General features: G+C 39.6%; 2 protein-coding genes across 8 annotated transcripts in view; both read left to right on the top strand.

The window, feature by feature from the left end:
* Positions 1-14,716, top strand: part of LOC113524163 (protocadherin alpha-C2-like) — a 230,910-nt gene that overhangs the window by 40,323 nt on the left and 175,871 nt on the right. The window contains exon 1 of one of the 7 annotated variants that reach the window (XM_053241308.1): positions 369-3,028. The exons of 2 other annotated variants lie outside the window; for them this stretch is intronic. In XM_053241308.1, the coding sequence (XP_053097283.1) occupies positions 614-3,028 (2,415 nt within the window). In that variant the 5' untranslated portion in view covers positions 369-613. Of the gene's footprint in view, positions 1-368; positions 3,029-7,774; positions 10,290-11,478; positions 14,470-14,716 lie in introns of those variants that run through there. 4 more of the 7 variants (XM_053241331.1, XM_053241318.1, XM_053241317.1 and 1 more) reach the window with 4 other exon arrangements.
* LOC128320912 (protocadherin gamma-A12-like) lies at positions 3,849-6,616 on the top strand. Its single transcript, XM_053241359.1, has one exon. The coding sequence runs from the start codon at positions 4,169-4,171 to the stop codon at positions 6,599-6,601; it is 2,433 nt and encodes an 810-aa protein (XP_053097334.1). The 5' UTR covers positions 3,849-4,168; the 3' UTR covers positions 6,602-6,616.

Raw genomic sequence — 14,716 nt, 5'->3', positions numbered from 1 at the left:
ATTAAGGATTATAATAATAATAATAGTTATCATTATTATTATTATTATTATTATTAGTAGTAGTAGTAGTAGTAGTAGCAGTAGTAGTAGTAGTAGTAGTACTATTAGTAGGATAATAGTAATATTAATATAATAATAGTAATATTGGTAGGATATTTATTGATGCGTGTTTATTAGTGTTTATGTAGTCAGATAATACTAATGTAATTTTGTGCCAAGGTTCAGCATCTCCATGAGTGGAGATCTATCTATCTATCTATCTATCTATCTATCTATCTATCTATCTATCTATCTATCTATCTATCTGTGTTGTTTTCCCCACTGTTTTCATTTCTGTGATGCTTTTTAAGTGCAATTTTTACACACAACACCATGCGTCGCTACTTGCCCGCTTAGAATGGCGAGATCTCTCTCCACCCTCTGATTTAATATGTAAAGATGCGAAAGACGTCAAACTGCTGCAGGAGGCATCGTCATTAAAGATTACGAGGATCCTGTTTAGCTTTTAACACTGTGTTTATTTGTTTCCTCTCACATACTCATTTGCAACACCGTCTATATTTCTAAAATCATCCTGAGTTCACTGGACACGTCTCGGCTTTGACCATTTGTTATGGAATACCTTGGATGTTCTGCACGGTCTTTTTTGTTCGGCGTGTCGTCTATTTTTCTCTTGCTGCCGACATCACAAGGAGATATAAGTCATTCTACTCCAGAGGAGAGGAAGATCGGGTCTGTGATTGGAAATCTGGCGAAGGACCTTGGGATAAATGCTAAAAACCTGGCTTTGCGTAAAGCCCGTTTAGATGTGGAGGGTGACAGCAAACGCCATTGTGACATAGACATGAATACTGGAGATTTGACCGTAGCTGATAGAATCGACAGAGAACAACTTTGTGGATTCAGTACTGTGTGTATGTTGAAGTACGAAGTGATTCTAGAAAACCCTTTGGAATTACATCGAGTTGTTGTAGAAATTACTGATATTAATGACAACGCACCGGTTTTCTCAAAGGATGTGGTTAAATTAGAGATCAGAGAACAAACACACAAAGGAGCTCGCTACGCCATTAATGAAGCACACGATGCAGATATAGGCGTGAATGCTGTACAGACCTACAAACTGCAGGATAATCCTTATTTCTCGTTCGTTTTTCATAATAACCCTGGTCAAGAAAAATACGGGGAGATCGTTTTAGAGAAGGAGTTGGACCGTGAACAGGAGCAGGAGGTGAGGTTAGTGCTCATCGCTCTGGATGGAGGCAATCCGCCTAAATCTGCCTCTGTCCTAATACACGTTACTGTCCTCGATGCCAATGATAATTCTCCAGTGTTCAGTAAACCAGTGTATAAGGTGAGTCTGCGGGAAGATTCTCCCGTTGGCACGACAATAACTACAGTGAGGGCCACAGATGCTGATGAAGGCGCTAATGGTCAGGTGATTTATGAATTTGGACACATCTCTAACGACATGCTTAAATTGTTTACGCTGGAGTCTGAAACAGGGGATTTAATTTTGAGCGGCACCGTTGACTATGAAAGACAAACAACGTATGAATTACGGATTCAAGGTAAAGATGGTCCTGGACTTGCTTCTTTTGCGAAGGTGGTAATAGATATAGAGGACGTTAATGACAATGCACCCACTATACACCTAAAATCTTTGAATAATCCCATTCCTGAAAGCGCAGCAACTGGAACAGAAGTAGGCATAATTAATGTTCAAGACAAAGACTCGGGAAAAAATCGACAGATCCGATGTAGTATTCAAGGAAATGTTCCTTTTGTGTTAAAACCTTCTATCAAAAATTACTTTTCCATTGTGACATCAGGCACACTCGATCGTGAATTTACATCAGAATATAACATTACATTTATTGCAGTGGATGAAGGCTCTCCACCTTTATCCTCCTCTAAGACAGTTCATTTGTCTGTATCGGATGTGAATGATAACGCGCCTGTATTTGAACAGCAATCCTACACTGCATATGTAATGGAAAATAACCAACCAGGAACCTCCATTAGTTCTGTTACTGCAAAAGACCCAGACTGGAGGCAGAACGGTACAGTCCTGTATTCTCTGCTGCCCAGTGAGATAAACGGTGTTCCAGTGTCCTCATTTTTATCCATTAACTCAGATACAGGAGTGATCCATGCTGTCAGGTCATTTGACTATGAAAAGTTCCGAAACTTTCAAGTCCAGGTCGTAGCCAGAGACAATGGTTCTCCTCCACTCAGCAGCAACGTGACTGTGAGTGTGTTCATATCAGATGAGAATGATAACTCTCCACAGATATTATACCCTGCTCCAGAGGGAAAGTCTTTAATGACTGAGATGGTCCCTAAAGCTGCTCTCTCTGGCTCTCTGCTCTCCAAAGTCATCGCTGTGGATGCTGACTCTGGACAGAACGCGTGGCTGTCCTATCACATTGTCAAATCTACTGATCCGGGACTTTTCACTATTGGGCTCCATAGTGGAGAGATCAGGGCTCAGAGGGACATTACTGAATCTGACAGCATGAAACAGAACCTTGTTATCTCAGTCAAAGATAACGGACAGCCGCCTCTCTCTGCTACCTGTTCTGTATATTTACTGATTTCTGATAATCTTGCTGAAGTTCCAGAACTGAAAGACATGACTTATGAGGAGAGCAATTCCAAACTGACTTTTTACTTGATCATCGCGCTAGTTTCCGTGTCCACCTTCTTTCTGACTTTCATTATTCTCATTCTGGCTGTGAGGTTTTGTCACAGGAGAAAGCCCAGACTGTTGTTTGATGGAGCAGTCGCCATTCCCAGCGCCTATCTCCCTCCCAACTATGCAGAGGTGGAGGGAGCTGGAACTCTGCGCACTTCTTACAATTATGACACGTATCTAACAACAGGATCACGCACCAGTGACTTCAAGTTCATCACATCTTACGATGACAGCACTCTTACTGCTGGTGGAACTCTGAAAATGGCCCAAAGCGATGTTATCGGTGCGAATCTGATTACACTTAACAACACATGCGATGATGGAGATGAGGTAAGAAAATCTTTTGTAGTACGTCATGTATTCCAGTGTATTATTTTTTTTGGTTGAGAATGGTCCTGTATGTGGTTTTTATGGTCCTTTTCTCTATTACTGAAGTAATGCATTGACGAAAACAGTCCTGTTGGTAAATATGGCTCATGTCAATTGCAATCGCATTATACTCAAAACGTATGTGTAGCAAATGAATGAGAGATTTCCCACGCACTGTACATGAAGTTTTCTATTTATTTCCCGCTGTTCCAGCTTTCGAAACATATGGTACTATTATATTATATTATATTATATTATATCATATCATATCATATCATATCATATCATATCATATCATATCATATCATATTATATTATATTATATTTTCTAATGTAGGACATAACTTTACCTCGAGGTTGTTGGTGCTGTTTATGGCTTCTTTGTCGAGGCACTTGACTGATTTTTTTTTTTTTCCCTAAAATTTTCGTTACTCCGAAAGGATTTGCTGGACCTTAGATTTTGGAAAATGTAAGCTACTGATCGTACCCGAGGCTGTATCAGTAGATTACAAAGTAAAATAATTTTCAATAGCTAAACCACACTTTATTGACTAGCAATTGATCATCTGAGTTGACTGTAACTAAATTTGTTATAAAAGGAAGCAGGTGGATGACTCTTGGCACCCTGAGTGTTTTGGTAAGGTTTCATCAGCACGGTATCATGCTTTTTGTGGGGGAAAAAAGGTGACCATTTATCTCTTTACTGCTAAATTTAAACTATAATAATTTACACAAAAATAAACATTTGATTTCGGTTACCAAATAACCTGCTTCATTCTTTGTTTCTTTCTTTGTTTCTTTCTTTCTTTTAAACTAAACTACTGAAAAAGCGTTTCATGGAGAAAGAAAAGTTAGCACTGACGAAAAGAAAATCGCAAAACAAGAATCTGCAATAACAATAAAAATCCGCAAAGGGTCGCTGTTTAACAACGAACTTAAAATCACAGCTCTCCACCCATTTTCTTATATTTCACCATCCCATAAAATCGAGGAGGATTGCTACAGAAGGTTGTATGGCGTATATTGTCGAAATAATCCAGTATAGCTAACAGTAATTAGTACCCGGCTCTTTAACCAAAGAGATATTCAGCACGATTCAGAATGGAAAAGAAGATATCTTCCTTTCATTTACTGTTTCTCTTGATTTCTTTTTGCCTCTTTATCCGCGCTGTCCGTGGAGATTTAAGTTACACAGTGCCAGAGGAAACAAGACGTCAGTATGTGATCGGAAATATAGCAAAGGATCTTGGACTCGATGCCAAACAATTATCAGCTCGTAAGGCTCGAATGGAGACGGAGGACAGCGCCAAGAGGTACTGCGACATTAATCTGAGTAGTGCAAATCTGGTCGTGGTAGAAACAATAGACCGAGAGGAGCTTTGTGGAACGAAGATGTCTTGCCTTCTTAATTACGAGCTTGTGTTGGAAAATCCTCTTGATGTGCATCGCATTTCACTGCACATTCAGGATATAAACGACAACGCGCCCAGATTTCCTAATGATCGGATTACATTTAACATGATGGAATCAGCCGTTAAAGGAGAACGTTTTCCTTTGGATGAAGCTCACGACTCTGATATAGGCCAAAACGCGGTTCAAGGATATTCACTTGAAAGAAATGATCATTTTGTTTTGTCGGTTAAAGAAAACGCAGAGGGAGGAAAATACGCTGAACTGGTGTTGGACAAAGAGCTGGATCGTGAACAGACGAAGGAAATAGATTTAATATTTACTGCGACTGATGGAGGCACTCCACAGAGGTCTGGTACTGCACTTATCCACATCAATGTGCTTGATGCTAATGACAATACCCCGGTTTTTAGTCAGTCTGTGTATAAGGTTACTCTGGCTGAAAACGCACCGCCGGGTGCAGAAGTAGTTACAGTGAGCGCTACAGACGCTGATGAGGGCGTAAACGGAGAAGTCAGTTATGAATTTAGTCGAATATCTGATAAAGCCGCAAAATTATTTTCTATTGACAAGATAACTGGTCAAATCATGGTGACTGGAAACATCGATTATGAAGAAGAATCTACATATGAAATGAGAGTGCAAGCCAAAGATGGATCTGGCTTAGCATCCACTGCTAAAATTATTATAGACATAAATGATGTAAATGACAATGCTCCGAGAATTATTCTCAAATCACTGAATGATCCAACACCAGAGAACAGTATAGTAGGGACCGAGGTGGCCATTATTAATGTGCAGGATAAAGATTCAGAAGATAATCGAAAAGTCAGATGTTCAATTCAAGAAAATGTTCCATTCCGATTAAACCCATCTATCAAAAACTACTTTTCTTTGGTAACTACGAGCTTGTTAGACAGAGAGAAGGAACCAGATTATAACATAACAATCACTGCTACTGATGGAGGCTCTCCACCTTTATCCTCATCCATGACCATTCATCTATCTGTATCAGATATCAATGATAATCCTCCTGTATTTGAACAGCAATCCTACACTGCATATGTAATGGAAAATAACCAACCAGGAACCTCCATTAGTTCCGTTACTGCAAGAGACCCAGACTGGAGGCAGAACGGTACAGTCCTGTATTCTCTGCTGCCCAGTGAGATAAACGGTGTTCCAGTGTCCTCATTTTTATCCATTAACTCAGATACAGGAGTGATCCATGCTGTCAGGTCATTTGACTATGAAAAGTTCAGAAACTTTCAAGTCCAGGTCGTAGCCAGAGACAATGGTTCTCCTCCACTCAGCAGCAACGTGACTGTGAGTGTGTTCATATCAGATGAGAATGATAACTCTCCACAGATATTATACCCTGCTCCAGAGGGAAAGTCTTTAATGACTGAGATGGTCCCTAAAGCTGCTCTCTCTGGCTCTCTGCTCTCCAAAGTCATCGCCGTGGATGCTGACTCTGGACAGAACGCGTGGCTGTCCTATCACATTGTCAAATCTACTGATCCGGGACTTTTCACTATTGGGCTCCATAGTGGAGAGATCAGGGCTCAGAGGGACATTACTGAATCTGACAGCATGAAACAGAACCTTGTTATCTCAGTCAAAGATAACGGACAGCCGCCTCTCTCTGCTACCTGTTCTGTATATTTACTGATTTCTGATAATCTTGCTGAAGTTCCAGAACTTAAAGACATGACTTATGAGGAGAGCAATTCCAAACTGACTTTTTACTTGATCGTCGCGCTAGTTTCCGTGTCCACCTTCTTTCTGACTTTCATTATTCTCATCCTGGCTGTGAGGTTTTGTCACAGGAGAAAGCCCAGTCTGTTGTTTGATGGAGCAGTCGCCATTCCCAGCGCCTATCTCCCTCCCAACTATGCAGAGGTGGAGGGAGCTGGAACTCTGCGCAGTTCTTACAATTATGACACGTATCTAACAACAGGATCACGCACCAGTGACTTCAAGTTCATCACATCTTACAATGACAACACTCTTACTGCAGGTGGAACTCTTAAGAAGCCTCCAAGTGACTTTTTAGATGCCAATCTGATTACAATTAATAACACATGTGATGATGGAGATGAGGTAAGAAAAGTGTTAACATGATCTAAACCTTATATAGTACTTCACGTTACAGTGTATGTTTAGCTTATCTAGGCCCCATATAGCAGCTTTTCCTTCATTTTCTATGGTTTTAATAAATAATTCAATGTTTGTTCTTCATGCTAATGAAATTTCAATGTGATGTGACACCGTTGCATTGCAGATTATCTTTTTTCTATTATGATGTAATCCGTTGAGGAAATTTGCTGTGGCTATGCTTCTTGCAAACATGGCTGATTTGAAATACAATCATATTATACTAAAAAGCTCTGTCTAGGAAATTCATGAAAGTTGTCTTACGGACTGTGCATGAAGATTTCTATTTATTTATTTATTTATTTATTTTTACTGCTTTAGCTTTCAAAAATTACATAATATTGCTATGTTTCTTAACCGTAACTTAAATATCTAATGCAAGGTATATCTGGGCATCCAGGTGGTTGGTAAAGTTTATGGGTGCTTTCTCAAAGTATTTCACTTATATTGATGTTTTTCTGACATTTTGGTTCAAGATTTGTTCTTGCACTTTATCTGGACCTCTTAACTTGGTGTGATGATTTACATAATGAGGTGGGTCTCATTGATTCAGTGGCTGGTATAGAGGCAGAAAGTTTAATTCTTGTTTATGATTGGAAAAAGAGTATAGTGGTTTCTGCATGGTCAGACAAGAGGATTTATGGGCCCTGGAGTTTTTACAGAACTGCTGCCAGTGATCAGACCTGAGGCTGCATCAGTCGATTTACTGAAAAGTACATTGTATTAACTACAATTTGATCGATGTCATACTGAAGAGGATGGATGATGGTTGTGACCTTGAGGGTTTTTTGCTAAAATTTTAGTACCATGGTTTTAGCCAACGACTGTTTGAGAAATAAAATAATAATAAAACACTAAAGACAATTCATACAAGGGTATATTTCAGGTATAATAATCTACATCAACAAACAAGTTTTTAGTTTGTTTGTTTCTCAAATACACATGCTGCGGCTATTTTTTCTCTTAGCGACTGAGAATGCTTATTTCATAGATGAATATGATCGTAGTAGCGGAAGGAGCGCATCAATACAGGGCTCTAAACTACAATAACAATAAAAATCCCCAAAGGGTCGCTGTTTAACAACGAACTTAAAATCACAGCTCTCCACCCATTTTCTTATATTTCACCATCCCATAACATCGAGGAGGATTGCTACAGAAGGTTGTATGACGTATATTGTCGAAATAATTGAGGATAGAAAACATTAATTAGTACCCGGCTCTTTAACCAAAGAGATATTCAGCACGATTCAGAATGGAAAAGAAGATATCTTCCTTTCATTTACTGTTTCTCTTGATTTCTTTTTGCCTCTTTATCCGCGCTGTCCGTGGAGATTTAAGTTACACAGTGCCAGAGGAAACAAGACGTCAGTATGTGATCGGAAATATAGCAAAGGATCTCGGACTCGATGCCAAACAATTATCAGCTCGTAAGGCTCGAATGGAGACGGAGGACAGCGCCAAGAGGTACTGCGACATTAATCTGAGTAGTGCAAATCTGGTCGTGGTAGAAACAATAGACCGAGAGGAGCTTTGTGGAACGAAGATGTCTTGCCTTCTTAATTACGAGCTTGTGTTGGAAAATCCTCTTGATGTGCATCGCATTTCACTGCACATTCAGGATATAAACGACAACGCGCCCAGATTTCCTAAAAGCCGGATAATGTTTAACATAAGGGAATCAGCTGATAAAGGAGAACGTTTTCCTTTGGATGAAGCTCACGACTCTGATATAGGCCAAAACGCGGTTCAAGGATATTCACTTGAAAGAAATGATCATTTTGTTTTGTCGGTTAAAGAAAACGCAGAGGGAGGAAAATACGCTAAACTGGTGTTGGACAAAGAGCTGGATCGTGAACAGACGAAGGAAATAGATTTAATATTTACTGCGACTGATGGAGGCACTCCACAGAGGTCTGGTACTGCACTTATCCACATCAATGTGCTTGATGCTAATGACAATACCCCGGTTTTTAGTCAGTCTGTGTATAAGGTTACTCTGGCTGAAAACGCACCGCCGGGTGCAGAAGTAGTTACAGTGAGCGCTACAGACGCTGATGAGGGCGTAAACGGAGAAGTCAGTTATGAATTTAGTCGAATATCTGATAAAGCCGCAAAATTATTTTCTATTGACAAGATAACTGGTCAAATTAAGGTAAATGAAAATATTGATTATGAAGAGGAAAAGTCATACGAAATCAGAGTGCAAGCCATAGATGGTTCTGGCTTAGCATCCACTGCTAAAATTATTATAGATATAACTGATGTAAATGACAATGCTCCGAGAATTATTCTCAAATCACTGAATGATCCAATAAGCGAGAACACCGTCACAGGCACAGAGGTGGCCATTATTAATGTTCAGGATAAAGATTCAGGAGATAACCGAAAAGTCAGATGTTCAATTCAAGAAAATGTTCCGTTCAAATTAAACCCATCTATCAAAAACTACTTTTCTTTGGTAACCACGAGCTTGTTAGATCGAGAGATAGAATCAGATTACAACATAACAATCACTGCTACTGATGGAGGCTCTCCACCTTTATCCTCATCCATGACCATTCATCTATCTGTATCAGATATCAATGATAATCCTCCTGTATTTGAACAGCAATCCTACACTGCATATGTAATGGAAAATAACCAACCAGGAACCTCCATTAGTTCTGTTACTGCAAGAGACCCAGACTGGAGGCAGAACGGTACAGTCCTGTATTCTCTGCTGCCCAGTGAGATAAACGGTGTTCCAGTGTCCTCATTTTTATCCATTAACTCAGATACAGGAGTGATCCATGCTGTCAGGTCATTTGACTATGAAAAGTTCCGAAACTTTCAAGTCCAGGTCGTAGCCAGAGACAATGGTTCTCCTCCACTCAGCAGCAACGTGACTGTGAGTGTGTTCATATCAGATGAGAATGATAACTCTCCACAGATATTATACCCTGCTCCAGAGGGAAAGTCTTTAATGACTGAGATGGTCCCTAAAGCTGCTCTCTCTGGCTCTCTGCTCTCCAAAGTCATCGCTGTGGATGCTGACTCTGGACAGAACGCGTGGCTGTCCTATCACATTGTCAAATCTACTGATCCGGGACTTTTCACTATTGGGCTCCATAGTGGAGAGATCAGGGCTCAGAGGGACATTACTGAATCTGACAGCATGAAACAGAACCTTGTTATCTCAGTCAAAGATAACGGACAGCCGCCTCTCTCTGCTACCTGTTCTGTATATTTACTGATTTCTGATAATCTTGCTGAAGTTCCAGAACTTAAAGACATGACTTATGAGGAGAGCAATTCCAAACTGACTTTTTACTTGATCGTCGCGCTAGTTTCCGTGTCCACCTTCTTTCTGACTTTCATTATTCTCATCCTGGCTGTGAGGTTTTGTCACAGGAGAAAGCCCAGACTGTTGTTTGATGGAGCAGTCGCCATTCCCAGCGCCTATCTCCCTCCCAACTATGCAGAGGTGGAGGGAGCTGGAACTCTGCGCAGTTCTTACAATTATGACACGTATCTAACAACAGGATCACGCACCAGTGACTTCAAGTTCATCACATCTTACAATGACAGCACTCTTACTGCTGGTGGAACTCTGAAGAAGAGTCCAGATGATTCAAATCAAAGCAACCTTTTTGATGTGGAAGAACGAGTTGAGGTATGATGAATAATAATATATTAAAATTCTTTCTCAAAAAGTCAGGTTCACATCTTTGTGCCTATTTGTTGTTGTTTTTTTCCTACTTTCTACAGTTGTTGATGTTATTTACTGTACTTATCTGGCAAAGACAGACTCACATGGGACAAAGGTTTTGTGTATGCTCAACATATATTTATACAAAAAAGAACAAAACAAAGAGACTGCAAATACACCTTGCCTCTAATATTAATTTCATCTGTATATACATATATGTGTGTGTGTGTATATATATATATATATATATATATATATATATATATATATATATATATATATATATATATATATATTTCTTTATTGGCCTGGTAGTAATAATCTGATAAAACAACAATAAGCAGTTGAATCTTTTTTCGCATTTTTAATATTCTTTGCTCTATAGGAGAATCTTTTCTTGAGGTGTATGTTATTTAGTCCACCTCTTACTGTGACTGTTATGGTTAAGTCTGTTTCAGCACCACACGCTGGTAGACAGCGTCAAGAGCGGCTTTGTATAGATGAATGGAAAATACATTACTGCAATGTTGATTAATGTAATTAATGCAATACAGTAACATCTTCTTTTATTGTGCTATTTGCTGAGTTGATGGAATATGAAATAGGTAATCTCTTGTGGAAGAAATTTCTCTATTTGGTGCTGCAGTTAGTTTAAAATACATGCACAGAGTGTTGCTGCTGACCCTCCCACTGAGAATGGGCGGATTTAGCGGAAAGTTTGATTACATTTAGCTACAGAGGAGATGAAGATGACATAGAAAAAGTGTGTACATGTTAAACTTTATCATAGGGAAAATATACATTACAATATATTGTATCTACGTCTACAAACTGTATGTCCCATGTAACCATGAGCGGAGAATCGAATCAGCAAAACGTTTTGCTGGTGAATGCTGCAGAGTAACCCAAGTGTGTTTGTGTGAACGGCTGGATTTCTTTTTTTTTTTTTTTTTTTTTTTTTTTGATAATCGGGTTGGAGCCTTGGAGCTGGAGCTTTAGTAGACAACGAGGATATTTTTTTGCTGCTCTTCGAAAAAGATTTACTTTGTTAAAGTAGTATACTCAGAAGATTTATGCATAACTTTTATTAGAGGTGTGTCACTTATGGTCTTTTATGGTCTAAGATTATCTTTTTCCTGTTTTTAATTCTATCATCCAGTTAGTAAAAGTAAACTGATTTAAAATCGACAGTGTTTATGCTTCGTCAAATAACGTTTAATGCCGCTAAGATATGAAATGGTGATAACGCAGTTGGTGGAATTTTTTTTTACTTTTTTTCCCCCTTTGTGTTAATGAGATTTTGCTAAATTGTAAATATCACGCCCTCAGCCAGCGAATGTTTCTAAAGAATATAATTAATTTCTAAAGTTACTGCAATTATAATATGAACAGTACTGTTGAATACGTTACGTTTTTTGATGAACCTCTTTCGTTCTTTCTTTCTTTCGTTCTTTCTAAATCAAACATGCTTGTATCATAAGCGACAGCCAAGTTAAAAGTATTGCAAAAAGGTGAAGGATGGGTTGAGGAAACAAGATATTGCAATATTCTAAATATACTCAAAGGGTCGCTGTTTACCAAGGGACCAAAAAATAAATCTCTCCACCCAATTCGAGTAATATTCCAGCTTTCGCTGAAACCGAGAACCATTGTTGCAGATGGTTGTATTTATTGTGGATGGTGTTTCAGAATCGATCATCTTGATTAGCACACGCCTTTGTTTCAAAAGAGAGTGGAAAGGAAGATGTCTTCATTTTCGACACTATATCGTCTGGCTTGGGTTTGCATCATCATTCGCGCTGTCCGTGGAGATTTGAGCTACACAGTGCCAGAAGAAACGAGGCAACAGTATGTGATCGGAAATATAGCAAAGGATCTCGGACTGGATGTGAAACGATTATCAGCTCGTAAGGCTCGAATAGAGGCAGAAGGCAGCACTAAACGGTACTGCGACATTAATCTGAGTAGTGCAAATCTGGTCGTGGTAGAAACAATAGACCGAGAGGAGCTTTGTGGAACGAAGATGTCTTGCCTTCTTAATTACGAGCTTGTGTTGGAAAATCCTCTTGATGTGCATCGCATTTCACTGCACATTCAGGATATAAACGACAACGCGCCCAGATTTCCTAAAAGCCGGATAATGTTTGATATCCGAGAATCAGCCGTTAAAGGAGAACGTTTTCCTTTGGATGAAGCTCACGACTCTGATATAGGCCAAAACGCGGTTCAAGGATATTCACTTGAAAGAAATGATCATTTTGTTTTGTCGGTTAAAGAAAACGCAGAGGGAGGAAAATACGCTGAACTGGTGTTGGACAAAGAGCTGGATCGTGAACAGACGAAGGAAATAGATTTAATATTTACTGCGACTGATGGAGGCACTCCACAGAGGTCTGGTACTGCACTTATCCACATCAACGTGCTTGATGCTAATGACAATACCCCGGTTTTTAGTCAGTCTGTGTATAAGGTTACTCTGGCTGAAAACGCACCGCTGGGTGCAGAAGTAGTTACAGTGAGCGCTACAGACGCTGATGAGGGCGTAAACGGAGAAGTCAGTTATGAATTTAGTCGAATATCTGATAAAGCCGCAAAATTATTTTCTATTGACAAGATAACTGGTCAAATCATGGTGACTGGAAACATCGATTATGAAGAAGAATCTACATATGAAATGAGAGTGCAAGCCAAAGACGGTCCTGGTTTAGCATCGACTGCTAAAATTATTATAGACATAACTGATGTAAATGACAATGCTCCGAGAATTATTCTCAAATCACTGAATGGTCCAATTCCTGAAAATTCTGTGCTAGGAACTGAAGTAGCCATAATTAATATTCAGGATAACGATTCAGGAGACAATCGAAAAATTAGATGCTCTATTCAAGAAAATGTTCCATTCAGATTAAACCCATCTATTAAAAACTACTTTTCTTTGGTAACCACGAGCTTGTTAGATCGAGAGATAGAATCAGATTACAACATAACAATCACTGCTACTGATGGAGGCTCTCCACCTTTATCCTCATCCATGATCATTCATCTATCTGTATCAGATATCAATGATAATCCTCCTGTATTTGAACAGCAATCCTACACTGCATATGTAGTGGAAAATAACCAACCAGGAACCTCCATTAGTTCTGTTACTGCAAGAGACCCAGACTGGAGGCAGAACGGTACAGTCCTGTATTCTCTGCTGCCCAGTGAGATAAACGGTGTTCCAGTGTCCTCATTTTTATCCATTAACTCAGATACAGGAGTGATCCATGCTGTCAGGTCATTTGATTATGAGAAGTTCAGAAACTTTAAAGTCCAGGTCGTAGCCAGAGACAATGGTTCTCCTCCACTCAGCAGCAACGTGACTGTGAGTGTGTTCATATCAGATGAGAATGATAACTCTCCACAGATATTATACCCTGCTCCAGAGGGAAAGTCTTTAATGACTGAGATGGTCCCTAAAGCTGCTCTCTCTGGCTCTCTGCTCTCCAAAGTCATCGCTGTGGATGCTGACTCTGGACAGAACGCGTGGCTGTCCTATCACATTGTCAAATCTACTGATCCGGGACTTTTCACTATTGGGCTCCATAGTGGAGAGATCAGGGCTCAGAGGGACATTACTGAATCTGACAGCATGAAACAGAACCTTGTTATCTCAGTCAAAGATAACGGACAGCCGCCTCTCTCTGCTACCTGTTCTGTATATTTACTGATTTCTGATAATCTTGCTGAAGTTCCAGAACTTAAAGACATGACTTATGAGGAGAGCAATTCCAAACTGACTTTTTACTTGATCATCGCGCTAGTTTCTGTGTCCACCTTCTTTCTGACTTTCATTATTCTCATCCTGGCTGTGAGGTTTTGTCACAGGAGAAAGCCCAGACTGTTGTTTGATGGAGCAGTCGCCATTCCCAGCGCCTATCTCCCTCCCAACTATGCAGAGGTGGAGGGAGCTGGAACTCTGCGCACTTCTTACAATTATGACACGTATCTAACAACAGGATCACGCACCAGTGACTTCAAGTTCATCACATCTTACAATGACAGCACTCTTACTGCAGGTGGAACTCTTAAGAAGCCTCCAAGTGACTTTTTAGATGCCAATCTGATTACAATTAATAACACATGTGATGATGGAGATGAGGTAAGAAAAGTGTTAACATGATCTAAACCTTATATAGTACTTCACGTTACAGTGTATGCTTTAGCTTATCTAGGCCCCATATAGCAGCTTTTCCTTCATTTTCTATGGTTTTAATAAATAATTCAATGTTTGTTCTTCATGCTAATGAAATTTCAATGTGATGTGACACCGTTGCATTGCAGATTATCTTTTTTCTATTATGATGTAATCCGTTGAGGAAATTTGCTGTGGCTATGCTTCTTGCAAA

The sequence above is a fragment of the Pangasianodon hypophthalmus genome, chromosome 17, assembly GCF_027358585.1.
Source record: "Pangasianodon hypophthalmus isolate fPanHyp1 chromosome 17, fPanHyp1.pri, whole genome shotgun sequence".
Taxonomy (NCBI): Eukaryota; Metazoa; Chordata; class Actinopteri; order Siluriformes; family Pangasiidae; genus Pangasianodon; species Pangasianodon hypophthalmus.
Note: the sequence above shows the minus strand (reverse complement) of the source record. Positions and strands in the feature narration are given on the sequence as shown.

Coding starts and splice junctions, on each gene's coding strand:
- LOC128320912 (XM_053241359.1), top strand. CDS start 4,169: ATGGAAAAGAAGATATCTTCCTTTCATTTACTGTTTCTCTTGATTTCT.